This window comes from Elephas maximus, chromosome 3 (assembly GCF_024166365.1).
Source record: "Elephas maximus indicus isolate mEleMax1 chromosome 3, mEleMax1 primary haplotype, whole genome shotgun sequence".
Taxonomy (NCBI): domain Eukaryota; kingdom Metazoa; phylum Chordata; class Mammalia; order Proboscidea; family Elephantidae; genus Elephas; species Elephas maximus.
Window position 1 is genome coordinate 116,445,066 of NC_064821.1, and position 23,083 is coordinate 116,468,148.

The 23,083-nt window shown below is 36.3% G+C and overlaps 1 protein-coding gene across 1 annotated transcript in view; it reads left to right on the forward strand.

Moving 5' to 3' along the window:
• LRRC7 (leucine rich repeat containing 7) overlaps positions 1-23,083 on the forward strand; it is a 617,060-nt gene that overhangs the window by 590,611 nt on the left and 3,366 nt on the right. Inside the window, exon 26 of the mRNA XM_049879569.1 lies at positions 13,854-13,928. Within this exon, the coding sequence (XP_049735526.1) occupies positions 13,854-13,928 (75 nt within the window). The remainder of the gene's footprint in view (positions 1-13,853; positions 13,929-23,083) is intronic.

Sequence of the window (23,083 nt, forward strand, 5' to 3'; positions counted from 1 at the left end):
TTTTTAGAAGTATTTTTGCCTATTCTGTTCTTTGTCTCATGTAGGCCAAAAAAAAAAGAAAAAGAAAAATTTAAATCTATTCAGAAACATTGGTAAAAATGTAGTCTTCACAATCTTCTATTAATAGCATTCCTGCAAATGTGACCACTTATACAAAGCTTTTTAAAAAGATACGGCAGTGTGCTTTAGCCAGTCAGAAAACATCAGTGTCTAGACATTCTAATATAGAGAAAACATGTATTTCAGCTTATAAAAGCATATAATCAAATGCCATTTAACTCAGGCTAGGTTCTTCAGGGAAATATCACTAGGACACACATCTGAAAAATAAGGTGATTAAAAAGTACTATTTTAAATAAAAACCTTGATTAACCAAAACCAAAACAAACCTGTTGCCGCTGAGTCAATTACGACCCATAACAATCCAATGGGACTGAGTAGAACTGCCTCAGAGGGTTTCCAAGGCTGTAATCTTTAAGAGAGTAGATTACCACATTTCTTTCATGCACAGCAACTGTTGGGTTCGAACTACCAACCTTTTGGTTAGCAGTCAAGCATTTTAACCACTGTGCCACCGGGCTCTGTAAACACAAAACCAAGCCTAGATAGCAACCCTATAGGACAGAGTAGAACTGCCCTATAGGGTTTCCAAGGAGTGGCTGGTGAATTCAAACTGCTGACCTTATGGTTAGCAGCCGAGCTGTTAACCACTATACCACCAGGTCTCCTAAACATCGATTCAAAAAAAAAAACAAACCCATTGCCATAGAGTCAATTCCGACTCATGGTGACCCTATAGAATAGAGTAGAACTGCCCATAGAGTTTCCAAAGGAGTGCCTGGTGGACTCAAACTGCTGACCTTTTGGTTAGCACCCATAGCATTTAACCACTACACCACCAGAGTTTCCAAACATTGCTTAAAAAAAAAAAATTCAACAATATACTTGGAAATTACTGGAATTATGTATAATTTTCTGTGTAATATTTTATAATTAATCAGTACAATAGTTTTTCATTAAAATTAAAGCCCAAGTGTATAGCCAGCTATATTAATTGCTGGGATCACAGATTATTTATGTTCTCTCTGCTACATAATTTAGCCACTTAGCATGGAACAAAATAAGCAAGGAAAAAAATAGTGTGGAAAAGGATTTAGACTTTAAAAAAAAAAATTTTTGTTATTCATTGGGAAAATGTCAAACACTATTCAGTCCAAATAAGAAAGCACTTAAAATTAGCTTATAAATAACATCTTATGTAATTATTAATAAGAATTGATGGTCCATCAATAAGAGATGATTACAGAGTCAAATAGATCTTTGAGAAGGGTGTGAAATTTCTATTTACAAAGTTAATACCACATGTTTTAAGTCGTAGTATTCCAGGCACCCCATAATATCTCCAGTTTATTCCTTGAAAATTTTATAACCAACTACAATTCTTTGGAATATTATGAAGCCAAATTAACTAAACTAAAACCAAAAATACAATACCTGCTAGATCTCTACCTACAGAAGTGTTGTTTAACTTTTTTTACCCATATAACATCTGAAGATACATATATTTATCTCCAATATCATTACCATTCACTTTTTCCCCATCCTACCCTTAAAGTTACTCTATGCGCCAGGAAGTGGAAAGCGTGGGCATTTTATCCCCTAGCCCAGTCCCCCAAAGAATCACTAGTAAGTAAAACGTAGAATCTATATCTCCTTTCCTGGCAAGAAGACACAGTAGAACTTTAACCTTTGTAGTTTGTAATAGTCTTAATTCCGTTTCGCTAGAAGCAGAGCCTCAGATGGGGATTTTTGTCCATGTGGTTTATTGTGCTCTCAGGTGAAATATGTACAGAAGTGAGGGAAGCAGGATAGGGCCCAGGGGAAAAAAATGTAGTGGAAGCCTGATCCCACAGGGTGCTCCAGAACATGAACAGCACCATGAGTTGTCTCACCTCGAAGAGGGAAGCAGTCTTTTGTACCTGGTGTGAGTCAGTCATTGGCTGGCCACCCCTGGGAGGAGGGTGTAACCTTCCAAGCATTTCCCAGTGAGGAGGCTCCAGGCTGAGTAATTTTCAAGAGAAGAGTGCATATGTGAGCTGCTAGCAGCACCTGAGGGGTGAGTGCACTAGTCTGATAAAGGGAATCTGGGAAGGTTACCAACAGTCTCCATACAGTATTATGAAAACAATGGATTTTTTTTTCACCTTTCAAACTAAAAAAGTACTTGAGTACCAGAGATTCTGATATACCTCCACCTAAGAGAATGAATGCCCCAGAGCCCAAGCCAAGGTGTTTTCAATCGCCTCATAAGCATGTGGAAGCTGGACAATGGTTAAGGAAGACTGAAGAAGAATTGACGCCTTTGAATTATGATGTCGATGGAGAATATTGAATATACTATGGACTGCCAGGTGAACAAACAAATCTGTTCATTAGAAGCAAGGATGGTGAGACTTCATCTCACATACTTTGGGCATGTTGTCAGAAGGGACCAGTCCTGGAGAAGAACACCAACTTTGGTAAGGTAGATGGTCAGCAAAAAAGAAGAAGACCCTCAATGAGATGGATTGACACAGTGGCTGCAACAATGGGTTCAGGCATAACGATTGTGAGGGTGGTGCAGGACCAAGCATTGTTTTGTTCTGTTGTACATACGGCCACGATGAGTCGCAACAGGCTTAATGACACCTAACAACAAAAGAGCCCAAGTGCTTTCTTACTGAGAGGGATTGCCAAAGAAACTGATACTTCCCTGTGGACCCTGAAACTGGGTATGTCTGATTTTTTGCAGTAACACCTATTTAAATCTGCTTTTAAATCCTTGTGATTTTCTTAAAAAAAAAAAAAAAAATACTTCCATATTTCACAAATAGAGCCCTAGTCCCTCCAAAAGAAAGTAATCCTCACTGAACCACTAGGTACTGATCAGAAGGAGCAGGGAAGTTTGGAGTCCACTCTATCAGATGAAAAAAGTGATAACAGATAGGTGTCAAGACAAGAGTAATCTAAGACAAAAAAGAAACTCAGGTAACTACACTTCACTTTTATTGTACCATTTTTCCCTTTTGGGTATGTGAAGAAATTATGAGATTATGAGAATTTATGAGTTTATGAGAACTTAAAGAGTTGATTCTTAAATTCTAGTAATACAAACTTAATCCCCCTCCTTAAAATCCTTTTTGTGAGTTAGCAGATTAGATTAGATTTCCAGGAAAGACTTTGACATCAAATTAATCTGAAGCCCTATGCTGGAAAGAGGCTAGTAGATATGGATTTCTAGTGGAATATGAAAAAAAAAAAAAAGGTATGCCTGTGTATATGTGTAAATTAACTTTAAAGATAAATTCAGAGTTAGATTAAGCCATGAGTAGTAGCAGTTTAAGGAGACCTGGTGGCACAGTAGTTAAGCACTCGGCTGCTAATCTGAAGGTCGGCAGTTCAAACCCACCAGGCGCTCTGAGGGAGAAAGATGTGGCAATCTGCTTCCAGAGTACAGCCTTGGAAACCCTGCAGGGCAGTTCTACTCTGTCCTATAGGGTGGCTATGAGTTGGAATTGATTTGATGGCAACAGGTTTGGTTTTGATTTTGAATAACAGTTTAGGATTGCTGTATAAAGTGCCAAATTACACATACATATTTGTTAAATACGATTAATGAAACTATACACATTCTTAACAACTAATTCTATTTTCTTAAACGTACTGAAGTAGACAGCTACTTCTCATATTTGAAACCCAGTTATTCAAACCCCATCACCAAACCCGAACCTCACTCCCCTTACAAGACAATATCCTTTAACCCCAAGGGCATTCATCAATAGGAAATAAGTAACCTCTTTTGGTGTTGGACTAAGCATTAAAGTGATTTTTAAAAATCATATCTTAAATTTCTCACTTTGTTTATTGAGAGAAAGGAAAATAATGTGTCCCTTTCCCCCACTTGTCAAGGAACGTTTCCACCTTGACTTTGAATGACTTGGAAGATTTGCTTGTTCCCATACTACAAGAAGGACCCCATGATATGTTCAGTTTTGTGTGACTTGCACAGAGCATCTGGGGTGGCTTCAGTTCTCGGAAGATTCCATCTCTGGGCCATAAAGCGAGAGTGGTCAAAGAGACAGAGAATCAAGAACCACTTTTACTTAGGAACTGTCTGCTGGGCACGAACCGCTTTCCCATTCATTCATCAGCCACAGGGCCATCTCAATGCTTTTACTCTGGGAGACATAATCAACATCCTTTAAAACCATAATACATTCTCAGTCTCAGATGTATATAATTTCAAAGTCCTTTTTCTTTAATCCACATCTCTTAAAATATTACACAAGTAATAAACGAAAACATTCTCACTACAAAAATTCAAATACTATAGAAATATAGAGAATATAGAGATTAAAAAGTGAGAAAAAAATGAATTTTTTTGCATTCCACCCCATACTGCCAATATATCTTGGCCTAAGATTCACTTTATCAGGAATTCACAACTAAATGTCTTTTTGGGCATTTGCTACTGGTCTTTTTAATCCACCTAATTTCATGGCACATTTAAGAAATATTTCTGGCATGGTCTGATGATACAACAGTATGCTAGCCATTAAATACAGCCATATTAAACCTGTAGGAATCTTCTGGCTTGACTGCATATGGCTTACAACAAAAAGATTTTGCACTTCAAAAAGTTTTTTTCAGCATAAGTGACCAAAAAAAAAAAAAAAGGTTTCACTGACTTCTTCACTTTTCAGTTCATTATTTTTGATATGATACAGGTAGTGTCAAAAACTTATACAACTGAAGGATCTTTGAGGGACCCTTCAGGGATGATAATCAGAAAGGTGATTACAGACACTATTTTAGGAATAGCTAGGAAGGAGGGTCCACAGCCACCTAGTTACCCATTCCTGCTTTTAGTGGTTTCTACTATTTTATGTTATTTATGAAACTGAGGAGAAGAGCCAGTAAACTGTACAAAACTCAGCAATCCAAATATTCACCACTAGTTGAGGTCTCATATTAAATGCAGAGTTTGAAAGATACATAAAATAAAGAAATGGAAAATATTTTTTTCTTTCTCCCAAAGAGGCAAGAAATCTGGAAAGACCGTTTGTGAAGGAGTATGATCATTTACCTTTAAAAGAAGACATGACAATTAAGCGGGAAAATTATTTTTAAGCTCAAGAATTTCATCAAGAAATAAACAGGATGCAAATGCACTTTCAGTCAAAATAGACAGACATTCCAAAGAGAGGTTTAATTGTTAGATAACAATTGGAATATTGGAACAATTAATAAAAAGAAAATTATAAAGTAACACAGCCAAACACAATCTTAGCTCTTACATTTAAACTCCCTAAAAGAACAGCCTGTAATGATCAGCCTCAAATAGTAAAAAATATTCTAGTAGTCAATTTGTCATTTCTAACAGTGGTCCCAGAGAAAAGGGAATAAATAGCTTAGTTTTTGGATGCTTTTAGCAAGTCAGAAGAACATTGTCTTGAAACTAACATATATGAGTCCCTGGGTGGTGCAAATGATTAATAAAGCGCTCGACTACTAGGCAAAAGCTTGGTGATTCAAACTCACACAGAGGCGCCTCCGAAGACACCCCTGGCAATCTGCTCCCAAAGGTCATAGCCTTGAAAACTCCATGGAGCAGTTATATTCTGCACACATGGGGTCACCATGAGTCAGAATCCACTCAGTGACAACAACAACATATAGTATATATGTAATATACTTGTGTTTTTGGGTATTATGTATAAAACATATGTTATATATGTGTGTGGAAACCCTGGTAGCATAGTGGTTAAGTGCTACAGCTGCTAACCAAAAGGTGGGCAGTTCGAATCCACCAGGCACTCCTTGGAAACTCTATGGGGCAGTTCTACTCTGTCCTATAGGGTCGCTATGAGTCAGAACTGACTCGACAGCAATGGTTTTTGTTTTTTTTTTAATATGTGTGTAATATATATATATACATATATATGTGTATATATTTATGTATGTATACATAAAAGTCCTTGAGTGGCACAAATAGTTTGCGCTTCACTACTAACCTAAAGGTTGGCAGTTCAAACTTACCCAGCAGTGCCATGGAAGGAAGTCTTGGTGATCTGCTTCCTTAAAAAGTACAGCTAAGAAAACCTTATGGACTAGTTCTACTCTGTAACATGCGGGGTTGCCATGAGTCAGAATAGATTCAACAGCAATGGGTTTAATTATATATATATATATATATATACACACACACACACACATATACTACTAAACAGAGTTTTAAGGAGCCCTGGTGGCACAATGGCACCCTGGTGGTGTAGTGGTTAAGAGCTTGGCTGCTAACCAAAAGGCCAGAAGTTTGAATCCACCAGCCGCTCCTCGAAAACCATATGAGGCAGTTTCACTCTATCCTATAGGGTTGGTATGAGTTGGAATCGACTCAATGACAATGGGTTTGGTTTTGGGTTGGTTGCACAATGGTTAAGCACTGAACTGCTAACTGAAAGCTTGGTGGTTCAAACCCACCCAGTGGCTCCATGGGGAAAGAGACCTGGCTATCTGCTTTCATAGACTACAGCCTAGAAAACCCTATAGGGCAGTTCTACTTTGTCACATGGGGTTGCTATGAGTCAGAATTGACTGGACAGCACCTAACAACAACAACAACAAACAGACTTTTACAATGATCTAAAAGAATGATGAGAGCCTAAAGACTGAACACTGTGTTATTTCTTCTGTTAGCATAATTTCCACTAAGGTATTTGTAATCACATAGTCAATTTTGATGGGTCTTCTTGTTGCTCCAATGCATTATTAATAATTTTTTTTTACAAATATAACCAAGTGGTTTCCAATTTAATATTTACTTTATAAAAAAATTAGTGAAGTTTAAAATTCCATTAAATGTCTGTGCAACTTTTAAATTTTTATGAGCTTTGGTCAGTTGCAGGATTTTTATTTTTATCTCTGCTTTTTGAGGCTCAAATTTTCTAAGTTTCTAAAGCAATTCTCCTTTCTGTCCATGTTTTATAGCTTTTGCATTTCATTGTTTAATGAACTAAAATTCACTTATATATTGAAGCATTATATTCAGCTGCCAGCACCTCTCTCTGTCTCTCTCTGTGTGTCTCCCTCTCGGTCTCCTTCCCTTCTTCCCTCCCTTCTAATTTCTGTCCTTTCCTTTCTAATGGCTGAGGGATGAATCTTTTCTCTTACTGCATATAAATTCATCAGTTGCTAAGGTAGCGATTTGTTCAAAGCCTAAAATTTGATGCAGAGCAATTACCCTTAAAATATTTTGTCATCATCCTTTTGATTCAAGGAAAGAAACACTATTGATAATACCTTTATTCTTGATGTATCAAGTCTTCTAATAACTACAGGGACTAAGTAAATATAGCCTATTATGTATGTTTAATGTTGCTTCTAAGAGCCATAATACAGCTTCATATGAACTTGCCCACTTCGTGAAAGGAAATTAATATTGCCATGATTTTGGCAAAGAGATCATTTCCCCATAAAAGCTATTGAAACTACATCTGTGTTTGCTCTTTTCATGAATCCATTTTTCTTCCAGAAACACTCTTTGAACTTTCATAATTATAGGAAAGCATAAAACACTATATTCTATAATGTGTTAACCTTGTTCTGAATTGTAATTGTCATTGCATGCAATTTTTATTTAGATACACCCTTCCTAGAAAACAATTTCTTAGCATCAGCTAGAGCCAAGACTTTTCAGAATCTTAAAGAAAAGCATATTTCATAAATTGCAGTTGTAGTTCCCTTAAGACAGGTTCTATTTTGGTGTCTACATTTACAATAACTGAGACTGTCACAGTCATTCACCTTCATCATTAAGAAGCCATATAAAGTTCCTTTCTCCTCTAAAGTTAGGATTCTAAATGTTTGCCTTGAGAGACTAACTTGCTGAGTCCTTTAAGGGTTGCATCCAAAAGCATAGAGTCTAGGTATTCAGCAAGACAAGGTCAGGTCTTATCACTGTGAGAAACCTCCCAAACTCATTCTTTCTCAACATTATTTGTGAAAAGCAAAACTTTTTATAAGCCCATTATGTGTGCCTTTGGAATAACCAAACGTGACTTGCAGAAAAGATGGTTAAAAAATGGTAACGAAATATGAAATAACAGTATATCATGCCTGTGTTAGCACCCAGCCAGCCCTTTCTGTATCAGTTTTGGTTCAAACCTATGGAAGTATTTCTGTGATGCATGAGTCCATGGGGTCTGTGCCTGTCTCAACCACATCTGGACACTGGTGTCTGAGGAGAGCTTAGATTTCCTTTTGAAAGGACATTGCAGCACCTACCATGTTGCGCCATTGTGGGATGTCCTCTAGAGGTGATGCTGTGGGAATACTATTGTGCTTTCATGCTACTAAGGAACCTGGAGTTTTTCAAGTGGTGAGAGGCATCAGTAAAACTATAAACCACTGATTAGAGTAGATTCTAGCAGCCATTACTATAAAAAGCTAGTGGTCCTAACTTGGTCCTGCCAAAGGAAATGGCCCCTGAGAGTTACTGAGACAGAAGCCCTCCAGATGGGACCCATGTCCACCACTGAGAGTCAATATTAATGGGAGCCATCATCACTGACAGCCACCACTAAGAAACCACAGATGAAGCTGGGGTGACATCCCAGTAAGGATGTCAATGTTTTTTTCTGTTGGGAATTCAAGGAAAAGATGGCAAATGTTGGCCTTTCAATGTACTGCACACTGAAAGGAAAAAGAATAATTTCCTGCCAGTAAATTTGTTACCTTTGGAGACTGTGAAACTCTTAGTATGAGCTTTGCAGGATGAAAAGACCTTGCATAAGTAGCTCAACTTTCAGACTTCAAATAATTTTATTAAGCCTCTACTGAGTACCATCCCCTGTTATAAGTATTTCTGTGTGTTTACACACTAAATCTAATAACTCTATGAGATACGTACCATTATTATACCCATTTTACTTAGGAGGAAAAATCAAGTACACGAAAGTTAAGTAACTTTCCCAAAGTCACCAGTTTGTAAATGATGTACACAGACTTGCTAATGCCAGAATGATGCCCTTAACCACTTCTTACACTGTGTGGTAGGCAGAAAAATGACCCTCAAAGATGGCCACATACTACTAACGAAAACCTGTGAATATGTTACCTTACATGGCAGAAGCAATTTTATAAATGCGATTAAGTTAACAATCTTGAATGGGGAGATGACCCTGGAGTATCTGCATGAGCCCAATCTAATAACATGGGCCCTTAAACATGAAAAATCTTTCCAAGTTGTGGTCAGAGGGACACGTGACTATGGAAGAATGATCAGAGAGATGCTCCCTTGCTGCCTTTGAAGATGGAGAAAGGGGTCATGAGCTAAGGAACATGGACACTCCCTAAAAGATGGAAAAGGCAAGGAAATGGATTCTCCCTAGATCTTCAAGAAAAGAATGCAGCCCTCTCAACAACTTTGTTTTAGCCCAGTGAGACCTCTGTTGATTGTAATCTACATAACTATAAAATAATACATTTGTAATGTTTTAGGCCACTAGGTTTGTGGCTATTTGTTACAGTAGCAATAGAAAACTAATACACGTGGCAACACTGAAAAAGAGTTACTGAGGTATTTTCCTTCCTTAGGCAAAATTATAGATTACTTTACAAGGCTTGAGTGTATTGTATTGCATGCTATAAAATATTGCAAGAAGCTGAAATGCAGAGTTATAAGATCGGTAAGTTGCTATTATTTGGATCTTTGACATACCCAAGATGGATTCCTGTTGTTTGAAACTTAGGAGATGGCTTTTCACCAAAGAGTAGGAGGCTATTGTTCTAACGTTCAGAATACAAACTGAGATGATGGCCCACAAAATTCTGTCATCAGTGCCAAAATATTCTTTGAAGTCTCCGTATAAGATGAGGTCTTTGACACATTGCTACAATGAGTTTTTTTTTTTTTTCAAAACAGTATCAAGGTTTTCATATTTCTCATTAGTATGCATCATAATAAAGACCACATAATGGGTTCAGATTCATTTGGTCTCTTTCATATAGCAATGTTTATATGTATAAACACAATGAGAAATTAGGGTGCTGGCCTTTGCTGGAAGTCTTTTGGGAAACATTCCACCTCCACAGATAATGAATCAAATATAGGATTCATTGCTATTTTGACTAACACAGCAGCACACTGGCTGATAGGATATACAGAGAGAGAGAAAAAAGGAAACTACACCAATGAGCAGCTTCTTAGATAATGAGGTTCATATTTGAAAGGAAATAATAAAGCTTTAGGAAAAAAAACAATAAATGCTTCGGAAGACTCAAGCCACCATAGTAGTAAGCTTCAAAGCAAGTCTTCAGAACAGCAGTTGAATCCTGCAGAGCTATGTGATGGATGAAATAAAACCTGCCACAGACACCACATTTGTATTCTTTCAGCAGTCAGGTTGTAGAGTGTTGCTAGTTCCTCCCAGCATTGCAGACATGATGGCCATAATTCAGCTCCTATGGCTTGGATTCATACGAACATTATTAAAACCATTCCTGTACAATGAGCTGAAGAAAGGCAATCAAAATTAACTGGGTAGTACAGACTTTGACTGCTGAGATAAAATAATAGTCAAAACAACTTCACCTTCATCAATCAGAGATGCAGTGGCTAATATGTGGCAATAGTGTCATTTGTCTATTGTACAGAGACCCCAATAACAAACAGGGGGGGCTACAAGAGGGGCTAATACACTCTCCTGGATTGATAAAGTATGACAGCTCTGTGCTCAGTGTGGAAAGGACTGCAGGGCTTATATTTGTTGTCAAAATCAGTGCTGTCTCCTGCTATTTTCACAGATCTGACAGATTAATCATTGTGCCTGAATTAACCATTCTTTTCAAATAACCAGTTTTCATTTTTCCTTCTGAATTGGTCATTTGCATGACTGATTGACCAAAGCAACAGGCTGTTTAAAGATTATTATATCATGCCTAATAGTGCCACCATTAACTTGGATTTTGTTGTTGTTATTATTATTTTCTTAATTCTACAAGTACTACATAATCATTATAGAAAAATTAGGAAACATAGATAAGCAAAAAGAAAAAAATGTATAACCACTGTTTAATGTTCAGGAATATCTCCTTCCAGATATATTCCCACACAAATATACATATAAACATACTTAACCAAAAGTAGTATCATACCACACACAGTATTTTATAAACTGTTTGTTTCATTAAGCATTCATGTCCTTCTATATCAGCCATGAAGCATTTCATTTTAAATGACACATATTCTATTGTATGGATTTACCTTTAAACAGTGCCCTATTATTAGACATTTAAATGTGGTTTGAAATTTTTTGTTATTACAAAGAACACTGTGATGAACATTTTGATACAAATTACATGTATATTGCTTACTTGTCCAGTGATTTCCTTAAGATCTTGAAGTCAAATTACTAAGTTAAAAATTATGCAGATTTCTAGAGATTTTGATGCCTATCTATAGTTTCATCTTTAAATGGGAAGGAAACAGATTAAAATGGGAAAGATAGAAATCATTAACAACCTTAAGTTAATAAGTTTCATAAAGATCTGAAATGCTAAATGAAAACCCGGGTGAAAGTATTTTAATTTGGTCCTGTCTGTTAAACCATTTACACACACACACACAGCCCCACACACCATGATCAGCAAGTAAGACACAATAATAGGAAAAGATATTAAAATATTTTCTTCTATTAATAGGAGCTCTGGTGGCACAGTGGTTAAGAGATCGGCTGCTAACCAAAAGGTCGGTGGTTTGAATCCACCAGCCACTCCTTGGAAACCATACGGGGCTGTTCTACTCTGTCCCGTAGGGTTGCTATGAGTCCAGTCGACTCGACTCAAAGGCAACGAGTTTGGTTTTATTCTATTAATTTTTAGGAGCTAAAGTACGCTTTGGTAGCTGTATCGACATACAATTCACGTACCTTAAAATTTACCTTTTAGAGTGTACAATTCATTGATTTTTAGTATATTCAGTTGCGTAACTATCACCTTGTCTAATTTCAGAACATTTTTACTATCCCAAAAAGAAACCCCATAACAATTAATAGTCACTCCCCACTTCTCTGCCACCCAGCCTCTTTCGACTGCTAATCTACTTTCTGTTTCTATGAAATTGCCTGTTCTGGACATTTCATGGAGCCCTGGTGGCGCAGTGGTTAACAGCTCAACTGCTAACCGAAAAGATCAGCAGTTCAAATCCACCAGCTGCTCCTTGGAAACGATATGGGGCAGTTCTACTCTGTTCTATAGGGTTGCTATGAATTGCAATCAATAAGTTTGTTGTTGTTGTTGTTAGACATGTCATATAAATGGAATCATAAAATATGTGACCTTTTTGACTGTCTTCTTTCACTTAATGTAATGTTTTCAAGGTTTACCGATGTTGTAGCATGAATCAGCACTTCATTCCTTTTTATTGCCAAATAACATTCCACTGTTTGAATATAAACAACCCAGTGCCATTGAGTCAATTCTGACTCATAGCAACCCTATAGGACAGAGTAGAACTGCCCCACAGAGTTTCCAAGGAGCGCCTGGCAGATTCCAACTGCCGACCCTTAGGTTAGCATCCATTGCACTTAACCATTAGGCCACCAAGGTTTCCGTTTGAATATATATAAAAAAAAGTGAATATAGCACGTTTTATTTAACCATTCAATTCATTCTTTGCGTGTTAATTAAAATTTTGTCACCATCATGTTTCAAATCCTTCACTAGCTCATCAAACTGATAAACAGTTCTATTAAAGGTCCACACTGATCTGGCCCCAACCTTCTCTGTGGCCTGATCCTCTGCCACCTTCCCAACCTATCCGCTCCCACTTCTCCAGTCGTAATGGAACTATTTGCAGTTTCCCAAATATAACATGTGCTCTCACTTTTGAATGTGCCTGCTGCATCCATCTGGAATATCCTTCCTTTTCTTATCTGTATGGATGTCTTTTACTTGACCTTTATGATTCAACTGTCAGGAATCTCTTCCTCTTGGGAGTCTAGACACACCAAGGGTAACTTAAATGCAATGTTTTTTTTACAACGTTTTATACCTTTATCACAACACTTGTCACACTGTTTTATAATTGCCTGTTTTCTTGACCTACTAGATTGCAAGCTCATTGAAGTCAGAAACTATATTTTGTATATCTTTGTATCTCTAGAAATAAAAGCCCAAGGTGTGACAGACACTCAAAAAATGCTTGCTTTATCTACATGATAAAAAAAATTAAGTTCATATTTTATAAATTAAGTGAATCAAGTTAGAGATTTTGTAACTATGTAGAAAGATTTAAATAACCTTTATATAAAATGCATGATACAGTGTTTTTGTTCAGTTTGTTCATATGTATTTTATATTAAAATTCTCAGTAACATACAAAGTAATGCTCATTAAACTAAATAAGTATGTATGTACAATTCTACTAAGCTTTTTAAAATGTGCATTGAATTTACAACCTAGATGTTTCTAATGCAGAATAACAAAACAGATCCAGAAATTAACATACATGAAAATGATTCAGTACCATATTTCGAATGATTTAAGAATGAAATGATTAAGAATATGCCATGAGATTAATTCATAAATCACAAATACACTTTAAAAACGAGATGAGCTCTTTTTTTTTTTTAATGCAAGTAATGTTATTTTTCTTAAACTTGGCTTGAAGAATAGTGCCTTGATTAAAATATAATCTTAGAAGCTTACATGTGTAAACTTTAAATGTTTTTGCTTTTTTCTATAAAAATGAAATTTTTTAAGTATACCTAGTTCTTGGTAATAGAATCCTAACCTCTGTTACTTCTGACTTATAGGGTATCTTTGTTACTAGGGTTCAGCCTGATGGGCCAGCGTCCAACCTGCTGCAGCCTGGTGATAAGATCCTTCAGGTAAGACAGATAAAAGCAACACATGCAAATACAAACACTGAAATGACTATACAGTCATGTTATTAAGCTGAACTGAGTTGAATTAAATGATTGAAAACAAGTGCTTCTCACATTTTTATTCACCTTTATTGATTTGGAATTGAGGGGAGGGGCAGAAACCCAGTCAGTCTGACAGAAGGCGATATCCCCAGCACCTACACACTACCTAGCACATGATAGGTGTTCTTTATATTTTTATTGAATGGAATAGAATTACTTGGTAACATAAGAATAACGGACAAATACAAGAACTTATACATAGTTATAAAATATAATTAAGAATATGGAAGGGCCCAAATAGTGTGTCTTTGTGACTTTAGGTGAGGAAGAAGGGACTGGTCCATATTTAATTTCTCAACAGTAAGCTTATTACCATTTGAAACCTGTGAAACACATGGTTATATCTTTCTATTCCCCCTGCCCAGATAAATAAAATTATGGCTGTATATAAGGTGATTTTAATAAATATGTTGTCTGATGGAAAAAAGATTTTTCTCTCACCTAAAACTCCACATGTCAGAAAAGGGTCATTCCAGTAAACAGGTGGGCAAATGCTTGATATAACCTCATTTATTTTGCTTTCTTTGTCATTCTCTCTGAATTCACTTGTATGGGAATACAAGAGGTTCTTAATCACTTCTTACATCACAGAGTAAGCCTCTTAAGTATTGTCAATGTGCTTGAGATTCAGTATTTTAACTTATAATTTTAGAAATTTCCCACTGTTTAATTATTTGGAACTAAATGAGATTGCTGATATTTGATAATTTGGAGCAATTACTAAATGTTTCCACATAATAAATTAAAGATTTAGAGGAACTCAGAAGACAGGGAGTATTAGAAAGGGACCTACTAGTCAGATCTGCTGTACAAAGATAGTCACAAGAATGCAAGGGCCCCACTCAACTCAGCTCTGAGGAGATTTACTATCTCCTATTTTCAGAACTCTCTCAGAAAGTCTTAGAAAAGTAGAAATGAAACCCTATATAGTCTAATATATATAGCAAGATTTCTTCAATAGTTTATTCTCAGAAATGTTTTAAACTATTTAGCAAGACCATAATCAGCTACTCAAGTTTTCAAAAATGATAACTCTTGGAAAAGATTATGGGCTGCTGCAACCTGTGGCAAAACTGTAGTAGAAACACCATCCAACAGGCTGAAATCCATTCCATGGAGGCAGAAGATCAAATTAGTAGTTGGTCTTTTGAGTTAGAAAATTGAAACAAAAAAGACACAGAAAATAATTTTAGATTTTTCTTTACCACTTTACTGTGGAAGTTCCAGGTTTTTGGATAGCCTAACTAGCCCTATGATCTTAAGCATTTTCCATCATGTCTAAAAAAATTCATTGCCGTCGAGTTGATTCCAACTCATAGCAACCCTATAAGACGAAGTGGAACTGCCCCCTATGCTTTCCAGAGAACTGCTGGTGAATCCGAACTGCCTACCTTTTGGTTAGCAGCCGAGCTCTTAACCACTGTGCCACCAGGGCTCCACATCATGTCTACAGGTCTCAAATTTTTTATGTGTAAAATGAACTGAGATTTATATCTGAGGTTTCTCCAAGAACAAAAATTCAGCTGTTCAGTAATTTTATGAATTGCCATGAAACACAGCCAACAATGAACTAATAACGAAACTCTCTGACAGTTGATAAACACTGATCATTAGCAAAGGAAATGGCTAATTTTTTCTTTATTGATTTCAAAGAAATTATTTTGAATCTCAGAGTGTGAAAAAGGAAAAGAAAAAAACTAGCCAGTTAAGACTAGGAAGTTGCCTTTATCCGTAACGGAGGTAGCAAAAGGAAGATTTTTCTCTCCTGCTGATATTCAGAAAAGAAAGAATATAAACATATATACATATATATATATTCTAGAAGAGTTATATGTGGAACACAAGTGTTTAGTATTTCTCCTACCTGAGAGGTATATACGCGTTGTTGTTGAGTCGATTCCGACTCATAGTGTCCCTCTAGGACAGAGTAGAACTGCCCTATAGTGTTTCCAAGAAGTGGCTGGTGGATTAGAACTGCTGACCTTTTGGTTGGCAGCTGAGCTCTTAATTGCTGTGCCACCAGGGCTCCAAGAGGTATACAGCAACAGCAAAGGGCACAGAGGAACGAATTCCTAATGAAAGAAGTAGGAAGGAATTATAAACTCCATCAATAAAAAGCCAGATATAACACAGAAGAACTTCACCTGGGATGTCTCTTCTCTCCACAAATGAATATCTAGGACATACATTTTATTTTTTCTATAGAACTCATTTTCATCTAATGCAAGGAAATCAAAGTCCATCATCAGTAAAAGAAAAAAGGAAATAAACTTTAATCAAATAAATTACTGTATTTACAGTTTTAGTCATACTAGTTTAAAAAGCACAAGTTGCAATTATACTTTCTGAAAGAGATAGATAGGTAGACATATGGTTAACTGCTGTTAAGTAGACTCCTACTCATGGCGACCTTACATACAACAGAACAAAATGTTGCCCGGTAAAGAAATTTCACTAAGACATTACCCAGCAAGGCCTGATGAGTTAAGCTCTTCTATAGTTGATCTTATTTGGTGGCTGAAAATCAAAAACATCAGAGAGGTTTTGGAGGGGGACAGTAATCATGTAACTTTTTGTATTAAGGAAAATTATTTCTTATAATGATATAATACATTTGGAGAATAAGATATTTTTAAAGAACAGTTTGATTAGAAGGCAACCAAAAACAGATTTTAAAAATATGTGTTTGTGTCTATCAGGGTTTTATTGCCTATTTGTATCCATTTAGTTTTGTTCTTAAAGTATAAAGTTCTAGCAGCAGACACCTAATAAAAGCATCAAGAAAACACTTCGGAAATCCCAAAACTAATATTGTTAAGTATGAATTAAAACATGAAAACAAAGACAAGCCAAGTATATTAGGCTGGCTCTAACTTTCCTAGTTTGGTTGAAATGAAAATAACATTAATTAAGCATCTGTATTTCATTTAAATCTCACAACAACCCTGAAAGGTATCCATTGTTGACAGAGATTAAATAACTTGTTTGCATTTTTTCTATTTTTCAATGTTGATTCTACTGGAGCAAAGTTTACTGACTTATCATATTCATCACATTTTCTATTTATTTATTTATTTGACAAATCTGCATTAAATGTACAAAGCATTGTGCCAAGCAATATAAAGGATGCAACAGATGACTATAACTTAGTTCCTGCCTTTACACCACATCAGCCAGGATGTAGACCTGCTCCAAATTGTGCAGGGCAGAAAATGAAGGAGGGAAAGAGGAAAGAGCTGAATATCAAATGTTTAATAAAATGAACCCCTAGTCTGTCTTCTCTTAAAAGAATGCTGTCCACCAAAATGGAGACTGACCTTGCTGTAAAGAAATCCCCTGAAAACAAGGTATTGATTTTTGCAGTAATTCTCGTAGCAAAAGTAAAAGGAGTAAGGTGTGATTTGTTGGGGAACCACTTTGCAAACCAAGGTAGGAAATTCCTTTGTTAATTCATTCCTTAAAGACGATCCTTTGACATATTTGACAAGAAGAAAACCAAAACCAAACCCAGTACCTCCGAGTCGGTTCTGACTCATAGTGACTCTACAGGACAGAGTAGAACTGCACATAGAGTTTCCAAGGAGTGCCTGGCAGATTCGAACTGCTGACCCTTTGGTTAACAGCCATAGCACTTAACCACTACGCCATCAGGGTTTCCAAGAAGAAAACAGACATTCTAAAATTACAGCAAATAAGTAAATTTCTTCAGGATTACTATTCAGTATGAGTTGCATGCCAGAGTTTCTATACAAATAATTCACAAAGTCTGTAGCTGAGTCTATTCTATCTTGCCATGTCTTTTACAAGCCTGAATTCATGAAACATTTCAAGCTGCAGTATATGTGTACACTTAAGACAGAAGACAAAATCTTTATTCTGTGAAGTTTATTTTTAATACTACAGTACAAGCCATTAAGACTTCAAAGTTTCTTAATATAAAAAGTGTAATGTAAATTTTTCACATGAACTCTGTATAAATTTAAGGTCTGTAGTTCATATTTCTTATAGAAAAGAATAAATTGTAAATGATTTTGTTTACAGTCAATTTAGTATTGATTATGCAGCCTACCCAAACCCAAATATATCCCAATATTTATTGAGAATACTCCCTGAGATTCAAATTCTGAAATGGGAATTAATTCCTGTTAGTTAAAGCGAAGCACAATTACAATTGTTCGAGATTCCCCTGGTTTCTCATAACGTGTAGCTGTCAGGATTCTACACCGTGAAGGCTTTCCCCTATAGCTCTAATTTGGTTGCTGCATTTTTTAGTTTTCCTTTATCCCAATAGCTAGAAGCATTTTAAATGTGACATATTAATGTTTTGATGGATACCTAATTTATTTAATTTACAAAATGCCTGTGTACAGGTTCTTTGAATATGTTTGTCCCTTGAGGGTGAGTTTAAATCAACCAAAAATCACGTGCCCATGTCCCTAACCCGATTTCCCCTTTGAAGTCTAAAAAAGGAGCTGCCCTTCGCAGTGGATAATTCTACCAGTCATGTGGCCAAGGCTTCTCAGATGCTAGCTTTAAGTCTAACACTTTGGATAATAAGGCTATAACAGAGTTCCTAGTAGGATTGCAGCAGGATCTGGAGAATTTCTACGGTATAAACATACATAATTTATCAATTTCACAAAACAATTTACCAGAAGTGAATCAAAGATTTATCCAGGAAGGACCAAGAGGAGGAAATCCAGAAACCCAGTGTGTTTTACAGTAAATTAATGAGTGGGATAATATTCTGAAATTGAAAAGCTCTGCTTGTTTTTGCAATCGCAAATATTATTTTCATTAACCATTAGCATTTCATGTTTAAATCATAAAAAAGGGCAATTAATAATTTGTGGTACAGAAGATGTCAAATGGAATGAAAATAAGGAGGGATATTTTCAGCAAATAGCATAAAGATTATAGTAAAATGTTCCCTTATATTTGCAAATGAGCTAATGTTAGAAACCCATTAACTACATATTCTTGAAGCATAAAATGTTCATAACCTTTTCACTTCATAGATTGTTTTCTTATTAACTTCGTTTCAACTTAATAAGCCACTCACTTATGTCTCATTTTTCATAAATTGCAATTTTCTCAAAATTGTACATATCTTATTATAATCCATGATAGTGTGTTTATATAAAACATAAGTAGCCAAATGTGGCAAAATACTTTTAAATTTCATTCATTTAGCATTAATTTTCCAAGCTTCATTGCATTTATACTATGCAATTACCATTGCACAGCATCAGCCTGTATTTCCTCAGCCTTTTCTTCCACTCACATACACTAAACAACCACAAAACTCCAAGAGTTGAAATATCATGATTCCTCTGGTCTTCATTTTCATTGGAAAATGTTTACGCAAATGGAGAAACATAATTCTTCAGTGCCAGTAAGTCATATTCATTTTAACAGATACAATGGCAATTCTTTTTGCTCTTCTGTTTTAAGAATGGAAGAATATTCTCTAGAACTGAGGTTATATCTTCTCCTTCCATTCAAACCCCTCTTCAAGCATTTCTCTCTCCTTATGTCCCCTGGCATCAGGCATAACATAATGCAGCATATCAAAAAGTATCTCAATTAAGATTAAAAAAAAAATAATAATTCATTGAGTGAACCTAAAACATTTACTGCACAACATCCCTGAGAAACCAAGATACACCAAGATACCTACCCAGCCACCAGCTATGTGATCTTCAATATTTCATGTTCTTTCTCTGGTCCTCACATTTTCGTCTTTAAAAAAAAAAAATTAGGGCTACAGGGAAGCTAGATTAATGGACACAGAACAACCAGAATAGAAATAATGAGAATGTTGACACAATGTGGAAAATGTAACCAATGTCACTGAACAATATGTATAGGAATTGTTAAAAGAGAACCTAATTTGCTGTGTAAATTTTCACCAAAAACAATAATATATATATATATATATATATTTGAATTAGGGTTAACTAAAAAAAATGAAAGCAGAAATTCCTTCCTTTTTATGTTCTCTCCTGTTCTTCTGGTTTAATGAAAACTATATTTCTTAAGCAGAAGAAAATTAATAGTAATAATAAAGAAATATTAATAGTAGTAGCTAACATTTATTTATTGAGTGCTTATAGTATGCCAGGCCTTGTAGTAAGCACTTGACACATATTAAATTATTTAATTTTTAATGAACTTTCTAAAATAATGTACTTTCTAGACTTTCAGGATCCTTCTCTTATTTTGAAGCCATTCCCAGGCAGTCTCTGGTTGTGGTCCTTTGAAGAGGCCTCTCGAGGCTCACCAAAACTCTGATTTAGATTCAAAACATTTCTGGGGACTAGAATTACAGGTAAAGCCCCAGTGTTCATTTGGCTCAATGATATAATTTACCAATCTGCTTATTTCCTTCTGGGAGATTAGCCCTACTGGCGTGTGGTTTATTGCAAGCAGATTCAGATTCAAGTCTAGAGTCAATCCAGCTCTCTTCTTACCCTGCCCTTTCCTGTGTGCTACAGAAGGCTAGAGTTAATTGGTACCACTAGAAAGTATTTGATTATTTTGGATTTCCTGCTGCCTTCCTGAACACTCCATTTTGGTCTCCTTCAAGGATGACTTCTCCTGCCTGGGTCTCTTAGGCAGAGTTTCATGTCCCCTCCTCTCAGCACACTGGGGCCCATGAGAATCTCTGTCTTTCAGTTCAACCAGCTGGCTAAAGCTAACTTTCTGACATCCTTTGGCAGAAAGGATTGGGCCCTGTTTTCACCTTTCCCATCCTCATTTTTCAAAACGTCTAGGTCAGTAGCAAGCGCTGTCTTTCAGTTCTGCTTTAATCTTACAAAAAGCTGCATCACCGTCCTTTTCCAATTTGATGTCCTTCCTTTCACAATGCTCTCTTTTAATCTTATTTTCTAACAAGTCTCTTAGTTTTCCATGTGGTCAGTACCAAGCTTTGGTAAGATCTAACCCTTGTTGCTAATGAGGCAACTCTGATGTCCTTCCTAACCTGCAGCCTCTCATTTCCAAATACATGGTCAACATTCCTCTTGCATGCTTCACCAGTTCCACAAAATCCATTATCTTCCCAAATAAGCTCATTTTCAGTTAATAACATAACAAGTAGATTCCTGCTTACTCCCTTATCCAATCAGATGCCGAATTTATAGATTATACCTACTAAAAATGTCCTCCTATTTAATCCATTTCCTCTTGAGTCCCCTGGCACTGCCTTAGCATATAGACTGACTTAGTCTTTCTACTCTGGAGAGAGAAAGCTCACATACAGTTACAACAACCCAAAGTTGAACTAAAATAAGAATGAGCAATTCAGCATTTCTGTAGATTCTAATTTAGGACTAAATGTTATTTCCACCAGTATTTTTAGAATAAGTTAAATTAACTCTGAGAAGAATCTGAATGGGAATCACAGCTTTGCAACCACTGTAAAGAACAGAATTATGTTAGGAGGTGATATAGCAACAATTTCTAAGGGAAAAAGTGTTCATTATTTTGTAGTAGCCAATGAAATGTCAGTTCAAATCACTTGAAGTGATCATAGTCTTATTATTTCAACCACGTTTTGAGCAATATAATGAAAAGGGATATTACGGTATCAAATGATCTACCCTAGCCCTTTTCCTTGCTGTGTGACCTCAGGCAAGTGGCTTGATCTATCTGAGGTATAGCTGTTTTATTTATAAAAAGACAGGCTTAATCTAGATCATTAGCTTTCACACTGTTTTCAGGAGCACTGTAGGGTTGGAGGAGTCCCTGGGTAATGCAAATTGTTAATGCACTCAGCTGCTAACTGAAAGGTTAGAGGTTCAAGTTCACCTGGAAGCACCTTGGAAGAAAGGCCTAGATATCTACTTCTAAAAAACCAGCCATTTAAAACTTTATGGAGCACAGTTGTATTCTGACACTCACAGGGTCACAATGAGTCAGAATCAACTTGCACCGGGGGGTGTTGGAACGTGGTGTCAAGTAAGCAGTGCCCCCTCCTGTCCCCATACATCTGTCTCTCTTTCTTTCTGTCCTTCTGTCTCTGTCTCCAGAACACTCTGTTTAATTTTAAATTTTTTCATATTGGGCTATTGATTTTCATTTTGAAGACAAGTTTCTGCAAATCAATCCCACCTCCCATAAAGACCCTCCATATTAACTGAAATTATCAACTGTTCACATTGGAGGGCTGGAGGAGACTTCAGGCATATGACAAGACAAGGACTTGGACTCCTCTGCTAATCACACTTCTGCTAGGTGTGAGTACCAGGAAACTTTTCTATGTGCCTCAGAGAAACAGCTTCCTCAGATGTTTTCCCCCTTCTCTTTGCCCTCCCCAAGCTCTCCTAAGCTTCCCTAAAAAAAAAAAAAAAAAAAACGCTTCCCTAGCACGTTATTATTTACCTCTTAAGATGCTAATTTAATCCAACACACATTTTTTGAGTGTTTACTGTAGGGAAGGCATTTCCTACATTGTTTTTGGGTATGTCTGGGGCTTATTTCCTGTTCTGGATGGTCAGCTCTTTCATGGAAGCCTCCCTGTTTCATCTTTTTCTTACCTCCAATCCCCAGTGTCTAGCACAATGCCTTGGACAGAGCACACAATACACATTTTTGATTGAATAAATAAAGAAATAATCACGGTGGAAGTAGTCCAGCTTTCTTTAAAGATCTCTTGCTACGTAACAGCTATAATTAATTAACAGCTATGATTAATTTGCTATCTGGGTTTTGTATTACTCATTTGCTTGACACTGATATTATTTTTAAATCCACAGTGCCTACCAAAAAAAAAAAAAATTGTTGCCATCGAGTCAGTCCCAAGCCATGGTGACTCCATGTCTGTCAGCATAGAATTGTGTTCCATAGGGTTTTCAGTGATTGATTTTTGAGAAATAGATGACCAGGCTTTTCTCCCAAGATACTTCTGGGTGAACCTGAACCTCCAACCTTTTGGTTAGCAGCTGAATATGTTAACTGTTTACACCACCCAGGAATGAGTGTGATAATGGATAACATGCTATATGTATCCTCCAAATCTTATACCATAACTTTTCCCTGAAAACCTGGGATAT